At 60.8% G+C, this 18934-nt stretch overlaps 8 protein-coding genes across 8 annotated transcripts in view; 7 read left to right on the plus strand and 1 right to left on the minus strand.

Annotated features, from left to right (window-relative positions):
* RHTO_05047 (sulphite efflux pump protein) overlaps positions 1-1836 on the plus strand; it is a gene marked incomplete at both ends in the record, with an annotated part of 2220 nt that extends 384 nt beyond the window's left edge. Inside the window, 10 exons of the mRNA XM_016418710.1 lie at positions 35-245; positions 315-416; positions 496-594; positions 676-932; positions 1013-1128; positions 1188-1286; positions 1351-1367; positions 1432-1498; positions 1565-1645; positions 1713-1836. Of these exons, the coding sequence (XP_016275986.1) occupies positions 35-245; positions 315-416; positions 496-594; positions 676-932; positions 1013-1128; positions 1188-1286; positions 1351-1367; positions 1432-1498; positions 1565-1645; positions 1713-1836 (1173 nt within the window). The remainder of the gene's footprint in view (positions 1-34; positions 246-314; positions 417-495; positions 595-675; positions 933-1012; positions 1129-1187; positions 1287-1350; positions 1368-1431; positions 1499-1564; positions 1646-1712) is intronic.
* A 182-nt stretch (positions 1837-2018) lies between these two features.
* On the plus strand, positions 2019-4424 carry RHTO_05048 (MFS polyamine transporter; the record flags this gene model as incomplete). Its single annotated transcript, XM_016418711.1, has 14 exons — positions 2019-2270; positions 2334-2520; positions 2580-2619; positions 2674-2700; positions 2763-2821; positions 2877-2923; positions 2984-2996; positions 3059-3291; positions 3351-3399; positions 3456-3501; positions 3556-3647; positions 3705-3823; positions 3917-4051; positions 4188-4424. 14 exons carry the CDS (start codon positions 2019-2021, stop codon positions 4422-4424), a joined length of 1536 nt encoding a protein of 511 aa, XP_016275987.1.
* Positions 4425-4523: 99 nt separating this feature from the next.
* On the minus strand, positions 4524-7985 carry RHTO_05049 (actin-interacting protein 3; the record flags this gene model as incomplete). Its single annotated transcript, XM_016418712.1, has 5 exons — positions 4524-5770; positions 5828-7485; positions 7540-7660; positions 7720-7804; positions 7911-7985. The coding sequence occupies 5 exons, from the start codon at positions 7983-7985 to the stop codon at positions 4524-4526; spliced, it is 3186 nt and encodes a 1061-aa protein (XP_016275988.1).
* Positions 7986-8346: 361 nt separating this feature from the next.
* On the plus strand, positions 8347-9529 carry RHTO_05050 (cis-prenyltransferase, dehydrodolichyl diphosphate synthase; the record flags this gene model as incomplete). The annotated part of the gene is made up of 5 exons (XM_016418713.1): positions 8347-8777; positions 8837-8953; positions 9009-9110; positions 9169-9283; positions 9344-9529. 5 exons carry the CDS (start codon positions 8347-8349, stop codon positions 9527-9529), a joined length of 951 nt encoding a protein of 316 aa, XP_016275989.1.
* Positions 9530-9991: 462 nt separating this feature from the next.
* RHTO_05051 (uncharacterized protein) lies at positions 9992-11152 on the plus strand (the record flags this gene model as incomplete). The annotated part of the gene is made up of 1 exon (XM_016418714.1): positions 9992-11152. One exon carries the CDS (start codon positions 9992-9994, stop codon positions 11150-11152), a length of 1161 nt encoding a protein of 386 aa, XP_016275990.1.
* Positions 11153-11459: 307 nt separating this feature from the next.
* RHTO_05052 (ATPase, AFG1-like protein) lies at positions 11460-14490 on the plus strand (the record flags this gene model as incomplete). The annotated part of the gene is made up of 9 exons (XM_016418715.1): positions 11460-11622; positions 11749-11801; positions 11870-12207; positions 12262-12495; positions 12558-12574; positions 12646-12858; positions 12913-13334; positions 13388-13475; positions 13535-14490. The coding sequence occupies 9 exons, from the start codon at positions 11460-11462 to the stop codon at positions 14488-14490; spliced, it is 2484 nt and encodes an 827-aa protein (XP_016275991.1).
* Positions 14491-14993: 503 nt separating this feature from the next.
* Positions 14994-16094, plus strand: RHTO_05053 (uncharacterized protein; the record flags this gene model as incomplete). Its single annotated transcript, XM_016418716.1, has 3 exons — positions 14994-15570; positions 15631-15720; positions 15781-16094. The coding sequence occupies 3 exons, from the start codon at positions 14994-14996 to the stop codon at positions 16092-16094; spliced, it is 981 nt and encodes a 326-aa protein (XP_016275992.1).
* A 323-nt stretch (positions 16095-16417) lies between these two features.
* RHTO_05054 (glycoside hydrolase family 18 protein) lies at positions 16418-18808 on the plus strand (the record flags this gene model as incomplete). Its single annotated transcript, XM_016418717.1, has 11 exons — positions 16418-16591; positions 16646-17178; positions 17231-17367; positions 17428-17520; positions 17580-17629; positions 17690-17839; positions 17900-17932; positions 18051-18098; positions 18163-18255; positions 18311-18617; positions 18675-18808. The coding sequence occupies 11 exons, from the start codon at positions 16418-16420 to the stop codon at positions 18806-18808; spliced, it is 1752 nt and encodes a 583-aa protein (XP_016275993.1).
* Between the last annotated feature and the right edge of the window lie 126 nt (positions 18809-18934).

The following is an 18934-nucleotide window of genomic DNA, read 5'->3' on the forward strand; positions in this document are numbered from 1 at the left end:
CCGTCCCATTCTCCTGCTCCATTCCTCTTTACAGGGCACGGGGATCGTCAACACCCTCCTGTTCGACCTACCATGGGAAAACGCCCACCCGACTTTCCGAGCAATCGGCTCAGCCTTCCTCATCTTCGACATGGTCCTCTTCCTCGCCTTCAGCATCCTCACCGTTACGCGGTATACGCTTTATCCGAAGATCTTCATGGCGATGCTGCAGCATGAGACGCATTCGCTGTTCCTGGGCTGTATACGTACGTTTGCCCGCACCTCGGCTCACCTTGAGACGAGCGACTCAAACTTATCGAGCCCGCTCTTCGCAGCGATGGGATTCGTCACCATCATCTCTGGCATTGCAGCAACAGGCCATGAGTACGGCCTGCCAACCCTCGACGCTGCGCTCGTGTTGTACTGGTCCTCGGTTGGTGAGTTTCAAGACTTCCGTTCCTCCCGTCCCATCTTCTGCTCGAATGCAGAGGAGCTTACTGACTGCTGCGCACGCAGGCATGTCAATGCTCACGGCTTTCGGTATCCCCTTCGTCATGTTCACCCAGCACAAGCACACTTCGGAGACGCTGACGGCGGCATGGCTTCTTCCCATCGGTGCGCCACTCGACTATTCTCATCACGAGACACTGAAGCTGATTTGCATTGCCCGCAATTGGCTCGAATGACTATTCGCAGTCCCGCTCATCACCGAAGCCGCAGTCGGCTCAACCCTCTGCAAGCTCCTCCTCCTCCAAAACCGGCACACCTACTGCCTCACCCTCCTGATCGCCTCCTACCTCTGCGCTGGAATCGGCATGCTCCTCGCCGCAGCAGTCATCGTCCTTTACCTCCAGCGACTGTTGTTGCACCATCTTCCGCCGAGGGAGGTGATTGTTTCGTCGTGGTTGCCGGTTGGACCTATCGGACAGGGAGGGTTCGCGTTGATTGAGCTGGTGAGTTGCGCGAAGCGTCCTGTGTCCCTGCTCAGCCAGAACAGCGACTGATGCTGATCTGTGTCGCATCGCCTCTACAGGGCCAAGTAGCGACGAAACTCTTCCCTCTCATCGCATCCCCTTCACGCCCAGCACTAGACTTCCTCGGACCCGCCATGCTTGGCTCAGCAGTCCTAACCGGCCTCCTACTCTGGGGGTGCGCCCCTTGACCTCTTCCTGCCTCACCGTTCGACTGACAGGCGGCGTGCGGTGCAGACTCGGCATTTGGTTCGCGTTCCTTGCGATTGTTAGTATCGCGGCGCAGTTCAGGCGCAGCGGGACGGAGGGAGCGGGAACGGCGGTGTTCAATATGGGGTGCGTCTCATCCTCCGTATCTTCTCTGTCAACTTGATTGCTCACGCGTCTCTCCAACTGTTAGATGGTGGGCGTTCACCTGTAAGCACAAGCGCCTACGCTGCGCCCCGCTCAGCTTTTGACTGACGAAACTCCGTCTGGACAGTCCCCCTCGGCTCGCTCACCCTCCTCACCTTCTCGCTCGCGACGGTCTTCGACTCGATGTTCTTCAAGTCAGTCTATGTGTTTCACCACTTGTAGCTCCTCGACGAAGTACTGACGACCACACCCGTACGCAGAGTCTGCTCGACGATCATGACCTTCTCGGTCTTCTCGCTATGGTGCATCGTCTTCGTCCCGACCTGTATCGGGTTCTTCCGGTGCGTTCGAACCCTCCTGACCTCGGGACGCCCGCGCTGACCCGCCCGCGACCCTCGGGATGCGCAGGGGAACCCTCTTCGCCGCGCCATGCCTCCAGGCGCTTCCGAAGGAGTACGTCGACAGGCTCGCTCCGGCAGAGGGCGGTCCGAAGCTGCGCAAGGAGGAACAGCAAGCCCAGGCGAGTGCATAGTAAGTAAGGCTGATTAGAATTCAGTTTGTATTGCTGTATTTTCGGGATGTTGCTGCCGTGCCGAGGGTCCGGCCGGAGTGAGGAGTCCCGCTTTCTCCCTTTGCGCTCGCTCAGCACGTCCTGCTTCGCCCGAGGAACTCGCTGAGCTGTTCAGAGTGTGTGCCCTTGATGCTGCGACAGCGATGACCACCGCACCGCGAAACGACGACCTCTCGTCGACCATCCTCGCCGACGCTCCGGCACCAGATCGCGCGACCAGGACAGACGACCTCGAGGCCGCAAAGGACGCCAGCGCTGCGAGGGACACCGAAGCGAAGGACGGAGGGGCTGGAGATGCACAGGCGGAGTGGCTCGCGTCGCCCGAGCATCCCTGGAATTGGCCGCTTTCGACAAAGTGGACCAACACGACGGTCATCGCCATCACCGGGTTCCTGGTGCGTTCGAGGTCTCTTTACGAGCTCAATAGCGGATGTATTGAACGTCGTTGCTCCCGCCAGAGCACGCTCGACTCGTCGATTTTCGTGCCGGCCATGCCCATTCTCGAAGACCGCTACCACTCTTCTCGCGAAGTCATCACCTTGACGACGTCGCTGTACGTCGCCGGTCTAGGATGCGGTCCCTTCGTCATGGCGCCCATTGCCGAGCTGTACGGGCGACAGAGGGCGTACTCCATTTCCATGATCGGTGCGTTCTCTCCTCCTCGTCCTGTTCCATTGCGAGCTGATCAGGCGTACTTCATGCAGGATTTACGATCATGAACCTTGTCTGCTGCTTCGTCGATTCGTGCGTCCAGCGGTCGACAGGCAGTCTCTTTCTCTACTGACCTCGTCCTCTCAGATTGCCAGGCTTGATCGTCCTGCGGTTGTGCGTCCTTTGCCCGCTGAGAAAGAGCCGAAACGTAGCACGACACTAACCCCAGCATACAGCTTGTCAGGCTTTTTTGGAAGCAGCGGGCCAGGACTAGGAGTCGCAACCATCTCGGACCGTTAGTCCGCCCTCGTCAGCGACCGGAAATCTCCAGCTAACGTTGAGTTGCACAGTCTTCCGCCCGCAAGAACGAGGACGACCTATCGCAATCTATGCGATTGTGCGTCCTTTCTGCTCGACCTTCTCACGCTTCGAGCGATGCTGACAGTCCATTGCGCAGGGCCCGATGCTCGGTGCGCACCTGAACCCCCAGCTTTAGGAGTATGCGAGTACAGGCTCACCCTTCTACTCGCAGGTCCCGTCCTCGGCTCAATCCTCGGCAACTGGCTGGTCCTGCTCGACTTCCGCTGGCCCTTCCGGCTAATGACCATCCTCATCGGCCTCAACACACTCGCCGTACTTTTCCTCATGCGCGAGACGTATGCGCCTGTACTTGAACGCGCGTTTTTGGCGAGACGCAGCGGGAGGGGGAAGGCGGATAAGCCGAGTAGGAGCCTGGCGAAGGCTGTTATCATTCGGACGTTCTCGGTGCGTCTCAAGCGCCAAATTTTCGCCGCAGTGGAGCTGACTGGACTTCGCGCCCGCAGCGGCCGCCGAGGATGCTCTTTAATCCAGTCTGCGCCCTGTTTGCGACCTGTACGTCTAGCCACGTTGATCTCCCGCTCACTACTAACTTGCTCGCGCACGAACAGACTACGCGTACACCTACGGCATCATCTACGTCTTCATCGTCTCGCTGTAAGCTCACAACCTCATCTTGCCTTCGCAACTTCGCTGACTTCGCATCTACAGTCCGCTTCTCTTCGCCAAGCACGACCCGCCAACGGGAATCTTCACGTACGGCTGGCCCGCAGGCACCGCAGGACTTTGCTATATCGGATTAGGTGCGTCCTCTCCGCCTGCGTCCTTCGCAACTTGGATTGACGGTCTCTCGCGCGCAGGAATTGGATTTGTCTCGTCCGCCGCGACTGCCGCCCTTTTTCAAGACCGCATCTATCAGTATCTTTCGCGGAAGTACAAGAACCAAGGCGTGCCGGAGTATCGCCTCGTCATCACGCAGGTGCGTCTTTTCCCTCCGCCCTTTCTCGTCCCAACAATCCCGCGCGCTTTTGCGAGATAGCAGACGATTCTGACTATGCATGCGGTCGCACAGATTGGCATGATCATCTTCCCCATCGGCCTCCTCATCTTCGGCTGGACGGCGCAAGCGCAGACGCACTGGATGGGCCCAATGATCGGCAGCATCATCTTCTCGTACGGGTTGATGTTGACGTTTAATAGCATTCAGGTGAGCCCTTTCCTTCCTTCTTCATCGCTCCGACTCGCGCCTTCCTTCCGCACAAGCTTCCGCATTCCTCTCATCCCGCCTTTCTACCAGCCGACCTTCGAGCGCCTCTGCTGACATCCTCCGTCACCCTGCGCAGAACTTCATCGTCGACGCCTTCGTCCCCTACTCCGCCGCAGCAATGGCCGCCGCGACCCTCCTCCGTTCCTCAACCGGCGCAATCCTGCCCATCTTCTCACCTCAGCTCTTCATCAACCTCAACTACGGCCTCGGCGCAACGCTCCTCGCTTGCGTCTCACTGCCCGCCGTCCCTGCACCGCTGATCCTGTTCATGATGGGTGAGAAGCTGCGGGATCGCTGGCGGTTCAAGGCGTAGACTTTCGTATTTATATCTGAACATCCTGCATCTCGCTGCGTCGTATCCACAACATTGCTGGGAACCGAGGTGCGACGAGCTTCTTGGCAGAGTGATCAACTACTGCTGGAACATCGCCTTGAGGGTCGCCTCGCTGCGCGCCTGCCTCATCCGCTCCGTCTCCTCGACTCCGCCACTCTTCTTCAGCTTGCCCTCGCCGACAAAGTCTCCGAGCTCTCTCGCAAACTCGTCCGTCCGCGATGCCATGTCCAGCTCGCGCTGCTTTTCGGCCCGAGCGATCGCCTCGAGTCGGCGCGAGGGGTCGGGCTGAAGCGCCTTGACCTCCATCAAGACGGTCGACAAGCCCTCTTGAGCGTTCTCTGCGCCGCCGAGATCGCGCAATTCCCGCCTCGGGCCGCCCGAAGGCGTCTTGAGCTGCTTGGCGACGGCCTGGATGTTCTTGAGCACCTTGCTCGCGTCCTCGAGGTCCTCATCGAGCTCAGTGAGCAGCGTCTCCTGCGTCTCGACGGCCTTCTGCTCGCCGAGGATCTTGCTAAGCTCGACGGACCACATCTGCGACCACGTCGGCTTGACGTCCTTGAGCCATTCGACGAGCTTCTGACGCGTCTCGAGCGCCTTGCGGAGAGCCGATGCAGTCTCACTGAGTTGTTGCGGGCGGGGCTTGACGCCTCGGACGGTGTCGGCGCGAAGCTGCTCGATCGTGTCTTGCAGTTCGTCGACCTTGACGACGAGGTCGGTGCTCTCGGCGTCGAGGCGCGCAGTGCCGGCTTCCACAAAGGCGCGATCGGTTGAGAGCTTGGACTGGGCGAGGTGCTGCACGTGGCTTGTCTGGACGCGGACGGAGGCGAACATCTCCTTGGTCTGCGAGGTGAACTCGGCGTAGACCTGGCGGAGGACGCCGATCTCGCGACGAAGGTTTTGCACCTCGGCGTGCTGCGTCTTGAGCGTGTTGACAATCGGCGCGATAGAGGCGGTAGGCGTGACTGGCGTGGCCGGTGCAGACGAAAGCTCGTTGCTCTTCTCGTCCTCCTTTGGCTTCGTGCCCGCACTGTCATCCTCCAAGACCATTCCGTTCACCTCGTTGAGCTTCTTCGCCCGCAGCACTCGCTGAGCAGCCTGCTCGAACTGCTTCTCGGACGGGCTAGGTCGCAAACTTGGAGACGGCGCGTCCGGCAATGACGGTGGATGCTGCGACGTGGGCGAGAGCAACGTGAAATTGGCGAGGGACGCCGAGTTGGCCGAGACAGAGAGGCGACGCATGGCGGTCACGGTAGCGCGGAGCTCCTTGATATCCTGCGCGAGCGTCGAGAGGCCGCGATCGATGTGTTGCTTGACCTGGTCGACGGCTGTGACGAGAAGTTGTCAGCTAGTTGCCGGAGAATTGTCGGGTGCGCCCGACTCACTGTCGATGTTCAGGCTCAATACGCTGCCCGCCCTGACCTCCGACATCTCCTCAAGTTCGTAGTGCACGCCCGCCTCCGTATCCCGCAGATAGATATCCGGCCAATCGTTCATGCCAGGGTTGAAGCCGAAGCGTTCGACGAAGAGCTGGCGCAAGCTCTGCACGTCTGGCGGGCCGAGCAGGCGAGCCTTCTTGACGTCTCGCCCGACCTGCAGGAAGACGGAGAAGGGGTATTCGGGCTCGGATGGCGGGGGAGGTGAGCTTGACTGAGGAGGGACGGGCGAGAAGTCAGTCGGAAGAGGCGGAAGAGCGGGGGACGGAGCCCGTCGAGCGGGTGGCGGATCAGGGCGAAGGGAGGTGGATGAGCCGGACGAAGGCAGGGGAGGCGGGGCGAATGCGGGAGGGCCCGAACGTGAAACGGGCGGCGAGTGCTTTGGGGAGGTCGTCTCATCGTCTTCCTCCATGATAGGCGAGGCGGAAGGACCACGCAGATCCGTTGACGACGAGTACGAGCGAGGGATCGGCGGGATTGGCGGAACAGCGCGACTCCCGCTTCTTGCATGTCCGCTCCGACTGTACTCGCTCTTGCTCCGTCGCGGTACATCTGCGCCTGCGAGCTCGCGACCAGCCGAGGACCCCGACCCGCTCCTCCCCAAGTCACCCGACCTGCTCCTGCTCGGTCTTTCCAGTCCCGGGCTGGCGGGAGAAGGCGACGTCGAGCCGGGACTCGGGCTCGTCATCTTCTGAATCGCATAAGCCGAGTACCGCTTGCTCGCCCGTCGAGAGAGGTTGTCGCTCGCCTTGAGTGCCTCTAACGATGCCGCTTGGGCGTACTGATGCACGTGCGAGTCCTCGGCGGAAGAGGCGATCGAGACGGTGGAAGGAGGGCGGACGATGGTCGAAGGAACAGGAGCGGGCCCGCCGAAAGGCGATTGCGAGGGGAAGGTATCGCTTGTCGGGGTGCGAGGGACTGCTGGGACGGCATCTTCGCGCTGTCGAGGTGGCGGAGGAGACGTTCTGCGCGTCCGCTCGGAAGACTGGCGAGACGAGGAAGCAAAAGGGCCGGATGCGGAATCGAGAGAGGCGGAGGAGTTGGTGCGAGGCATGCCAGTAGCGGTCGGCGTCGGCGTGAACGCGCCCTCGAAGTTCGTGTGAGACGACCGCGACGGCTCGCGCATCGAACCGCCGCGCGCTGGGCCGCCTGACGAGCGTGAGCTTAGCGCCGCCGACAGGCGCGCGTCCGTCGATGACTGCACGCCGATGTCGCTCGCACTGCGCCGGCTGTCGGTGCTGTTTCGTTGCCGCATCGACGAGTCGTCCGCGGAAGGCTGGCTCGCTGGTGCGGCCTGAGCCACAAACCGTCTCAAGTCCTCCTTCGCTCGCACAGCACTCCCCGGCGTCATAGGCGGACCCATTGTGGCTCCTACTGCCACTGCACCGCTGCTGCTGCTCGACGCGCCTGTACCCGCCGCTTCCCTCGCTCGTCTCGCCGTGACGCCTTCCCTGTACATTCGCTGCTTTTCGCGCAAGCCGTGCAGGAGACCGATGATGATCTGTCGGACTTGCGGGAGGTGGCGCTCGAGAGTCGCTTGCGAAGGCGGGTCGGAAAGGCACGTCTCAAGGCAGACGCGCAGGTCGGAGGGGACAGACATCAAGTCGCTGCCGGCTGAGAGTCAGCTGCAAGCCGGTCTTGCAGAATGCAGCAATACGCACTTCATCGAGATGTTCTCGCGAGCGAACGCGGCGCAGGCGACGTTGAAGTCGTTGCCCAGCTTGACGTAGATCGCAGAAATGGCTTCCTCGTCCACCTCGCGCCGCGACCATTTGGCCAGACCTGTGTAATAAAGTGTTAGCTTGTCCTAACGAGCGATACGGGAGTAAAGCGAGGCGCACCTTCGAGCAATTGTTTTGTCGCAACGAGGAGGCGGGTGATAGTCGACTCGAGGTTCGACGTCGATGCTGGGCCCGCTCCTGTCGACTGTGCAGCTCGAACGCGTCAGTATGATGCGTCAACTGCAAGCAGAACGTTCGTCTCTGGCCAGCATGACAATCCCTGGTCCGAGCGAGGTGGGGAGACGACTCACTCGACCGCTGCCTGCCCGGGTCGACATGGTCGCCGTCGGTGACGACGACCTCCCTGACCCTCCAGCCGATGCCATCCCAGCCGTACCGACCGTGTTCGCGCTTCTCGAGGCTGAAGGGATGCAACAGGAGCTAGCGGAGCGAGGATAGGATGGAACCGGTTGGGCGCTTGGGTGCTGTCCTGGCGGAGGTCTAGCAGGTCAAGTGAGCCAGTCGAGCTCGCCCGCAAGCCGATCCAGCGGGGCGAAGTGAAGCGGACTTCATCAACCGCAAGTCGCGACGCAGGTCTCCCCTCGACTGCTCGCTGCTATCGCTTAGAACGCCTGCTGAGGCCGCTCAGTGGCTCACAGAAGCTCTCTGCACCGACACAACCCGCCAAAGCAGCGCCAGTCGCCGGTCTCGCCCTTCCACGCCGCCTCTCCTCCTGAACGCCGGACGATGCTGCCTGAAGTCGCCGGCTGGCTGCCAGGATGGCGCAGCGTGACGAGCACAAAGGCGCCTCCGGATCCGGCAGCGTCCGACGTCCATCTCCCCTTCTCGTCCTTCCTCACCTGGATTCCGCAGTCCTTCCACCCTTTCCTCCGGTCCCTCCTTATTGCCTCACTCCGCCTCGGTCCGCGACCACAGCACGTCGCATTTATTATGGACGGGAACAGGCGCAGCGCGCGGGAGAGGAAGCTGCCGGTGCGGGTCGGGCACGAGGAAGGCTTCGAAGCGCTCAAGCGGGTCCTCAGCTTTCTCCTCAAGCTGGAGATCCCGCATGTGACGGTTTACGCTTTCTCCATCGAGAACTTTAACCGGGATCCGATGGAAGTCGAGGCGTTGATGGACATGGCGCGGAAACGGCTCGTCGAGATCTGCCAGCACGGGTGCGTTCGTCTTCGACGCCCTTATTCTGCCTCGACGCTGACTCACTTCCTTCATACAGTGCGTTACTAGACCAACACGGCATCCAGATCCGCGTCCTCGGTCGGCGAGACCTCCTGCCGCCAGACGTGCAAGAATCGTGCGCCGAAGCGGAAGCGCTCACGGCCGGCAACACGAAGTGAATCCGCTCTGCGCTTCTGTACAGCTTCCTCGCTAACTCATGACCGCCACAGGGGAATCTTGAACCTGTGCTGCCCGTACGGCTCGCAAGAGGAGATTGCCACGGCTATCAAGCGGACTGTCGATTCCTGTCGCGAAGGGAAGCTTACTCCCAGGTGCGTTTGGCTCTTTCAAACGTCACCTAGATCGCCGCTGACGCCGCTGGATACGCAGCGATATCACGGAAGAGCATATCGCCGCAAACCTCTACACCGCCGCCTCCCCTCCTCTCGACATCCTCATCCGCACATCAGGCGTCAGCCGCCTCAGCGACTTCTTGCTTTGGCAGGTGCGCACATTGCCCGCAGTCTTTGCGCGAGCGCTCACTGACCTGGTTCACTCCTTGCAGTCGAACGAATCGACCATCCTTCACTTCGTCACGCCCAATTGGCCAGATATCGGCGTTGCGGACATCCTCCCACCTCTACTCTCCTTTCAAGCGGAGATCTGGGTTGGGCAGGTGTCGGATACCCTGGAGAGTTGGCGAAGATGGTTTGCCGGCGACAGCACAAGTAGGAGGGTGAAGGCGGAGTGATGCGTTTCCCGCGCGCCATAGTATTGTTGTATCTAGTACGCAACCTTCTCTCCAGGATGTGGAGCTTGCTCGTGGTTTGAGCGTGACGACGACCGGGCGGACTCACCTTTCCTCTTCCTCTCTTTCCCTTCCTTCCCGCACTCATACTCGCTCACGTCGCATTGAACTACACGGACTAGCTCCAGGACATACGCGAACGATCGTTTGACCGGTTCTGCGCCTGTTGAACCGCTGCGCAGCGCTTTCCTCGCCCACTTCCCTCCTCCTTCTCCATCTCTCGAACATGTCCCTCTTCTGCTACACCGCTTCCTTTGCGATGTCTGCCGCACACACAGCCTTGTCCATAGCTTTCTGCCCTCCTCGACTAGGCTATCGTTGCGCTTGTGCTGTCGTGGTACGTCCTTCCACTTTCTCATCGCTTGCGGTCTGGTCCAGCCTCCTTGACGATTTCACGCATTACAGATGCCGGTCTACTCTTCCCCAAACTCGCTCACGGACTCATGCGACGCACTTGCGCCGCTCGACGTGGCCTGCGAAGCGACAGCCGACCTCCAGCTCGCCGTCACTGCCTGCGATGAAGGGCGGCGCTTTGCTTCCACCCCTCCCGATTCCCTCTTCACGCCGGATTCAGCGCCTTTTGCTTCTGCACGTTCTCCTGTTGCTCTCGACATCGCGCCCATCGTTACCGACGAGCCACTGTCTGAGCCTTCCCCTCCTTCTCCTCCTCTTTCCCTCGCTTCTTCCATCGCCTCGCGTCCTTCGTCTACTGTGTTCGACGAGCCTGCTCTCGCACTTCCCGAGACTTGTGCTCTTCCCCGTTCCTTCGCCTACCGAATCAAGGTGGACGCTCTCGAAGCCTGGCTCGTCCTCAACTTCGTCCGCCTGCCGACAGGAACCGCCCATGCCGCCGCCCGTACTCACGGCCTTGCCCGCATTAACATGGAAGAGTCGTACGAGCTCGCCCTCGACATTGCTTGGAACGCCACGAAGTTTCAGGAGGAAGAACCCGACCGGGTCGCGAGGCTCAGATCTCGCGTTATGCGGATGATGGACGACTACCTCGATCACTCACAAAACTGCAAGAAGCGGCGAGCATTGGCACACGCCCGCCCGAAACTGCAGCACACCCCGAAGCTGTACTCTTTCCCCTCCACGTCCACCTCACCCTCCTTCGTCTCGCTTTCCGAACTTCGACAAGAGCTCGACCTACCCCTCCCACCTTCTCTCACCCGCCGTCGCCGCTTCGCAACCTACCGCTCGAGCTACAGATCGCACCGCTCTCGCTCCCGGTCTCGCTCGAGGTCCAGCACACAATCTCACAGATCACGGCCCCAGCAATCGGACCTCCAGATGCGGGTACGGCTGAACGAGGCGTGGAAGGTGTATCGGCAGAATGAGCCTCAAAGGCTGGAGAAACTGCGGAAGAATCAGGAGCTGGCGAGGCGATATCAAGAGGCGGCTACTATGGCGGGACCCGAGGAGACGCAGGCGAGCACATTGGACGACCGCGTCGGCGTCGCGAACCTTCCACAGGAGACTGCGGTCGTCTGCTCCGACTGGCGACTCGCGCTGGACGAGGACGACGACGAGTACTTCGCGGCGCCCCCCGTCTTCGACTCCTGAATTGCAGCGACGCTCTGACGTCTCGAATGGATGCCCTTGACACACTTTCGACTCCATGGGGGCTTGTATGTTCGCTCGGCAGGCGGGAGAGCATCCCGTTCGGGCTTCTGTAAACGCATATTTGTTCCAGGTCGCCTCTTTCCTCGCCCAGCCGACTATACACGCCTGAGCAGAGCATAGAAGCGGTAGACAGCGCAAAGGAACGCGGTCGCAACAGTCGTCTGCCCTCGACCAGACCCTCCGCGCCTTCTCTTTCTCCGCACACATCTCGTCTCGCTTCGTTCGCTTCACAGACGACTGCTACGCTATGCTGGTGCTTCGGAGAGCCGGCCACACGCCTCGCCTTCCTTCACCACCCTTGCGATCTCTCCTCTCACATTCTCATCGCGCACTGTCGGCGACGGCTCCATCGCGGGCGGCAGCGACCGGCGTAGAAGTCGCGGACCCTCTCTTGCTGTACTATAGCCTTGGTGAGTCACGCTTTGCCCTGTCGGATCGCCCGATAGAGAGGAAGACGAGCTGATGTCGTCGCTTCTTCCCCCACCTGATCCCCGAACCCTCCCGTCTGGCTCGTACACCGCTCGCCCGCCTCGTAGTCGCCCAGGGCAAGATAAAGAAGGATGAGGAACAGCTGCGAGCGTTGGTGCAGGTCGGTCGCCGCTTTCTTCGCGTCTCTCGCCCTCGTTCCGCTGCTAATCCACTTTCGCAACGCTGCAGATGCGCAAGTTGCACGGCGAGTTGCTAGACTACCAGCCGCCCGTACAGCTCTTCACATTACTCGACTCGATCCGCGCCCTTCCCTCCGCCTCGAGTTCCTCTACGACCGTCTCGTCCTCTTCCCTCCTTCCCGCCTGGCCTTTTCGACGGTCGCCTCTTTCTTCCCTCGGCGAAGGCTTGTCAGAGCAGGACGAGCGCGAACGGATGCGGTTGGCGACGATGAGCGAGAGGGAGAAGACGACGCAGCTGGTCAAGGTGCTCAAGGCGAACGAGGGTCTCGAGGATCTCGACACGCCCAAGGGCTTCTTGCTGACGGGTCCGCCAGGGACGGGAAAGAGGTGCGTTTTGTAAGTCTGCCGCACCGAGTCGCTGCTGATCGCGACCGTCCACAGTCTTCTCATGGACCTGTTCTTCCAGTCGCTCCCCGTCGCCAGCAAGACCCGCCATCACTACCATGCCTTCCTCCTCTGGATCTATCAAGGCGTACATCGTGCTCTCGAGAAGCAGCGGCTAGAGAATGAGGAGGAGGAGCGGTTGATGAACGAGCTGTACCAGAAGAGCGGGAAGAAAGGGTACCCGTGGAGCAGGAGGGAGGAAATGAAGGCCAAGGCAATCAGTCAGGGATGGTGAGCTTGTTCTTCGTCGATGTGCAAGCTTGCTCACCGCTGACTCGCTGCGAGTCCCGCAGGCAATCTGTCTTCGCAGGTGCGTCGCGCATGGAGATCTCGGCTTCGTGACCTCGTCGTTGACCATGACTGAATCTCGTGCACGCTCAGGCGGTCGCTCCGCTCACGACGCCTCGCTCAACACTCGCGAGTTCGTCCTCGCGCAAGTTGCGCTCGACTTGCTCAAGACGCAGGGCTGGCTGCTCGCTTTCGACGAGATCCAACTGGTCGATATCGCCGGAGCTGGTCTCGTCAGCCGCGTGATGAGCTGGTACTGGCGACTCGGCGGTGTTGTCGTAGGCACCTCGAACCGAGTGCCGGAAGGTGCGCTTCTCCCCTCATTTCGTCCGGCTTCGACACTCATGCGTGTGCCTGCAGATCTCTACAAACAAGGCATCCAGCGAGCTACCCTATCCCCCTTCCTGACCGCCCTCTCGCACCGCGCGCCAGTCATCGACTTATCTTCGCCAACCGACTACCGCCTCGTGGCTCGCTCGCAGACTCCGCTCTCACCCTCGACTGACGCCGAACAACCAGGTGGTTTTGGCTCCGTCGACGCATGGCGAAGATGGGGCACACGTTCGCGCGGCTGGTTCGTCAAGGGCGAGGTTGAAGCGGCTTGGCGGGAAGCCTTGGAGTGGGTTGTCGGCGATGCGGAGGGCAGCGAGACGGTGTTGACGGTGTATGGTCGGAAGGTCAAGGTGCCTTGGGCGAGCGGAGGAGTGGCGAGATTCTCGTTCAAGGATTTGTGCGAGAAGCCACTCGGCCCGGCCGACTACATTTCGATCGGCAGTGCCTTCGTGAGTACCGCTCTCTCGCTGTCGGTTGCATGGGACTGACCGCCTCTCGATAGCACACCGTCATCATCGACGACGTCCCCGTTCTCCCGCTGAGCGCGAAGAACGAAGCGCGGCGGCTGATCACCCTGCTCGACGCCCTCTGTCAGGCTCTCTTCTTCCGAGCAACTACAGCGACGCAACTGATTCATTTTTCTCCTCAGACGAAACCAAGACCCGCCTTCTCGCCTTCGCCGACTCGCCTATCGACTCGCTCTTCTTCCCCGACGCCATTTCCTTGACGCCTCCGCCCTCTCCAGCAGACATCCCGGTTGACGACCTTCCTACATCTTTCAGCGAGTTCGCCGGCTCGCAAGCACCCGGATCGAGCGGACCTGTGCACGTTCTCGACGCCTCGACCTTCTCCCTTCCGCTCAATTCGTCCTTGACCCGAGCCGGCAAGGCGGAGCAGCGACAGGCGCAGGATGCAGCGGGAGAGGTCATCGACTCGTTGACGGAGGAAATGCTCGGCGACGTTGCGCAGGACCTCGAGGCGCCGTACCGACCGAACATCTCGAGCTACGACGAAAGCGCGCAGGTCGGGGCATACGAGCGGGATGCGGCGAGAGTGCTCGAGGAGCAGGACGAGCAGGTCCGACGGCAGCTCAAGAAGCGGCAGGAGCAGGAGGCTCGCGCACCGATTCACCCAAGTGCCGCGACTCCCAGCTTCCAGAGTCTCGCCATCTTCACGGGCGAGGAGGAACGCTTTGCCTTCAAGCGCGCCGTCTCTCGCGTACACGAGATGTCGTCCGCCGAGTACCTCGTCACCGCCAAACACTCGCCACTCCCGTCGGCCGTGCGCACATGGGAACAGACGGTCTCGTCCTCGCCTGCCTCACTCGCCGCCCAAGCCGCCGCCGCCTCCGCCTCGCCCTCACGTCATACTGTAGGCGACAAGGCGCCCCTGCCCGCCGACGACCGTCTCTCAGACGTCCTCGACCCATCGGCCTTGCGCGCCAAGTGGCCGGAAGGGATGCCCGCTGGCGACAAGGAGGTTGACGTACGGCGACAGGACAAGCCTGTGCTTTCAGAAGCGCATGTTTGGGGTGTCAGGGAGGACTGGGGGAAGAAGGCGGGACGATGGGGCAAGGGAGCGAAGGCTTATGAGGATGGGGAGTAACAGCGTTTTCGCTCCTCTCTCGCTCTGTAGATTACGGTCGTAGTCTCCGCTGCAAGCCTCGGGCGCTTGCAGGCAAAGGAACCGGCGTTTCTTCTTCGTTCGCGGTCAGCTCGCGCTCCTGAACTCAGACTCTTCCTCCTTCACTCCCGCTCGCTGGCAGCGCGGAGGCTTGCTAGGTCTGCTAGTAGCTCATGAGCGACTGCGACCGCCGCCCGCACCTGCCCGCACCACCCGCGACCACCCGCGTTCCTCCCATCTCGCTCCACCACAAACGCTTGACATCCGCCGCGCACACGCTCAGAAGCCCGCCAGCTTGGTCTATCAGAGTCTGTCAACGACTAGTCAACCGTCCAGGCGGCTGCGTAGCTCCCGCGCCCCGCCCGCTCGCTCGACTGACAGTACTCAATTCGCCTGGTCGTTCGAACCCGCCCAAACTCGCGCACGACAACTTACTCGCTGTCCGGACCCGTCGACCGCGACGCAGTCCTGCCAGGCTCAGCATCATGAGCAGGTTCTTCCGCAAACTCCTCCACATCCCGCTCAGTCGCCCCTTCTCTTCCTCCGCACTCCCCCGTCTTCAGTTCCGTATCGCACGTCTCGGCCGTCCTATGCTGTGCAACGTCGAAGTTCCTCCACCCTACGACATGAGGCTTAAGGATGCGCTGCGCGAGTCCGACGCGCTCACCCGCACGGCCCAAGTTCGCGAAATCCTTCGGTCCGCGCATCTTCTCTCAAACGAGCTCATCCCCATCGATCCAGCCGAAATAGCGACAGTCGAAGCAGAAGGAGATCTTGACTTCCGTCTGGGCACGACTGAACACGTTGCTGTGTTGGGCGAAGGGTGGCTGAGGAGGATGATCGACGAAGCGGTCGGCAAGGCTATGGAGAAAGTGACGGCAGAGAACAATGCGGTGGCTGAGGAGCTCACAAAGAAGATTGAGTCGGTCGAATTGGCGGGACAGACAAAGATTCAGTCGGTCAAATTGGCGGGGCGGAAGCTCACCGAGGGGCTTGAAGAGGATGTTGAGTCGATAAAGCATGTCCTGATGGCGTCACAGAAGAGGCTGATGTCCGCAAACGGTAAGGCCAGCCGTCCTTGCCGTCTGTTTGCCGTCCGCTGACTTTGCGACCTGGAAACAGCCGTCAACCGCCTCGTGCTCTCCAAGGCGTTGGCCAAGGGGATTATCACCGTGTCGCAGCACAAACATCTCGTACGCTATGCTTCGGCAGGTGCGTCATGATCTGATTCGTCTCGGGACGTGCCGTCCTGACCCTCGAATCTCGGCACAGGCGCTGTCCTCTCTCGACCCCTCACCAAATCGGTTCGGCAGACGCTCGGTGCCCAGACGACCAGTCACTTGCGCACGTTTCTGAACGGCGACGAGATCTCCCTTCTCGTCCGCACCGCCAGCCGACTCGCCCGTACGAAGGCCCTCACCAAGCTTCGAAACCGCATTGCCCATCCAAGACCTCCGCAGAGCAAGAAGCGCGACTTGATCAAGAGCGAGCTCATCAAGCAAGGTGCACGACCCGAGTGGGCTGAAGAACAGGCAAAGGCGGCAATGGCACTCATCTTCCGTGCGTTCGCTTCCGTTCCTGCTTGATTCCTGCCAACTCTCCGCCGACTCACGGTCATTCAACATTCGGGCCCGAGCTCGTAATTTGTGTGCAGGCCTACCATCATACCTGATCTGCCATTCCTCCTCGTCTCACGCACACATGCCTGTCGACTCTCCCTCACGCCTATGCCCGTCGATTCTCCCTCAGCTCCATCGAAATCTTGTTGTCGACACATCACTACAGTAGTAACCTTTGCAAGTCGCTCTTCGTCGCATGTCGCCCCTCGAGATCAACGCTCCGCGGATTTTCCGCACCGCTCTCCGAGGCTCGCTCCTCTCGTCTCTTGCTTTCCGCCAAGTTCTCTGCTATGGCTCACTCCAGACACTCACGACATTACGACAGCGACACTTCGACCGACACGGAGGACACGACGCCAACCGAGTCGTCGGATTCGTCTGAGGAGGAGGAGGAGGAGCGACCAAGACGACGGCGAAAGCGGCGACACTACGGGCATGACGACGACAGGCGAGGGCTGATACCGGTGAGTCGCTCGCGCGTCCCTGCGAGACTCGCGCTGACTGTTCATGCCGAACAGAAACGCTCTGCGCCGTCCTCTAACAACAACATGCTCTGGCTTGGCGTCGGCCTCTTCGTTCTGCTTGCTGCTCTCGGTGTGGGAGCTTACTACTGGTGGACGCATCGCGACGGTACTTCGTCGTCGTTTCTCGGCGGGACTGGCGCCTCGTCTGGCACAGGCGGGACGGGCGGGACAGGATCAGGCTCGACAGACGACAGCAGCGGCATTGGAGCAGGAGCAGGGTCTGCAGGTGTCGCGACAGGAGGAGCAGGTGGCGATGCGACGGACACAGGAGGAGGAACCGACTCGCCAACAGCCGTCGCCTCTGGCAATGCAGGCGCGACTGGTGGCGGCAGCTCTTCGTCTGGCGGAGCGGCGGCACCGTCAGGCTCAGGGAGTGCAACTGCCTCGGCGCCGGCGTCGAATTCGACGGGCGCGACGACCGGCGGCAGCACTGGCGGCGGGAAAGGCCAGATCTTGGGCTTCTGGGAGAACTGGAAGGGCATGTCGATCGCCGACACCAAGTTCTCGTCGTATCAAATCTGCGTCTGGTGCGTGACGGGCGAGCTCGTCTTCGATGGCTGCTGACTCGTCCGCGAACAGGTTCGTCGCCGTACCAGGGACTGCCGCTGAGAAAGGCGCTCTCACGATGGGCGAAGGAGCGGTCAAGGCGAAGGACTGGGCGGCAGCGGCAACGAAGGCTGGGTGCAAGCCAGTATTGTCCATCGGCGGGTGGAGCGGTACGCGAGGTTCTCCACGCTCGACGAACGCGAATGGCTCACTCACCCTTCTTCGGGCAGGCTCAAATACGTTCAGCGGTCTCATGGCGACGGATACGAGTCGAAGTGACTTTGTTAACACGATCAGCGCCGCGCTGGACGCGAACGGGTTCGGTGCATATACTTCAGCCAGCTTGCTCTCCGAAGAGACGGCTGACTTTCCTTTGTGGCAGTCGGCGCGGACCTCGACTGGGAGTATCCGGGCAAGGCTGGCGCGACAAACGTGAGCTGAGATGCCAACGTGAGCGCGCGAAACCGCTCATCGTCCTCCCGCTACGTACAGGACTTCGACACCAAGAACGACTTGAACAATTTCCTGACCTTCCTCAAGGCACTGCGTGCAAAATTGGGCAAAGACAAGCTCATCAGCGCCGATACATCAGCCGGCGTGTGGGTGGGATCGGACGGCCAGCCTAGCAAGGACTTGAGCGCTGTGCGGCCTTCTCGATCCTGTCCGGCGTGTTTTCCTGCTGACACAGCCTCTTCTGCGCAGTTCGCCGCCGTCCTCGACTTTATCACTATCATGGTGCGTCAGCGTGACCCTCTCAGTCGACGTCGTTCTCGTCCAACGAGGCTGCATCCTTGACACCCGTCCGCAATGCGCATCGTCTCCCCTTCTTTGCTGACAACACCGCCTTTCGTAGACCTATGACTCGGTAACCTATTCGGCGAAGGTGACAGGACCCAACTTCGTCAGTTCCGCTGCAGCCTCTTTCGAAGCAGAAGCTCACAAGCTAACGACGTTCCCTCGCGCAGGCCCTCGACTCTTCCTGCGCCCCAACGAGCAACCAGTTTGCCATTCCGAGCACGGTTAAGGCCTGGATAGACGCCAAGTTCCCGGCGAATAAGGTGCGTTCCCTTGTCTTCCCTTTCGCGTTGCTGCCGCTGACGAATTCTCTCGCAGATCATGCTCGGTCTCGCTTCGTACGGCTATGCATGGAAGGTCGCCAACTTCCAGGCGAACGGTGTGAGCGGTGCCAAGTCCCCGATCTACCAGGAAGCGTCCGGCACGCTGAGCGCTACAGATGGGTCGGTAGACTACGATATCAACGTTTCGAAGGCGAGCATCCTCTCGTATCACACGCGTAGAGCACGACAAGCTTACTTCCCGTCTGGCGTACCGCAGAACATTCCTTCGATGCAGCGGACGTTCGACAAGTGCACTTCGACGCCGTTCCTTTACTCGAAGGATACGCAGCTTTTCATCGCTTGTACGTCTCCGCCGCTCCTTTACGTGGACTTTCCTGAATCAACTCGCTCGTGCGAAGATGACGACGAGGAGAGCATTGCCGCGAAGGGCGGTTACGCCGGCACGAACGGCTTGATGGGCTGTTCTATCTATGCCGGCATGACGCAGAACAAGGACGGGAAGCTGGCGGCAGCGGCAAAGAAAGTCTGCTGAGTAGACGCACTCCTGCATTGCAGCAAAGCTCGAAGCAATGGAACAGTCCGGTCGTACTCGTGGTTGAGCCTGCTACTTATCCGTGTCGAGCTCGCTACAATGCAAGGGGCGCGAGAGCTCCTGATA

Source organism: Rhodotorula toruloides (genome assembly GCF_000320785.1).
Source record: "Rhodotorula toruloides NP11 unplaced genomic scaffold Scaffold3, whole genome shotgun sequence".
In the NCBI taxonomy this organism is placed as follows: domain Eukaryota; kingdom Fungi; phylum Basidiomycota; class Microbotryomycetes; order Sporidiobolales; family Sporidiobolaceae; genus Rhodotorula; species Rhodotorula toruloides.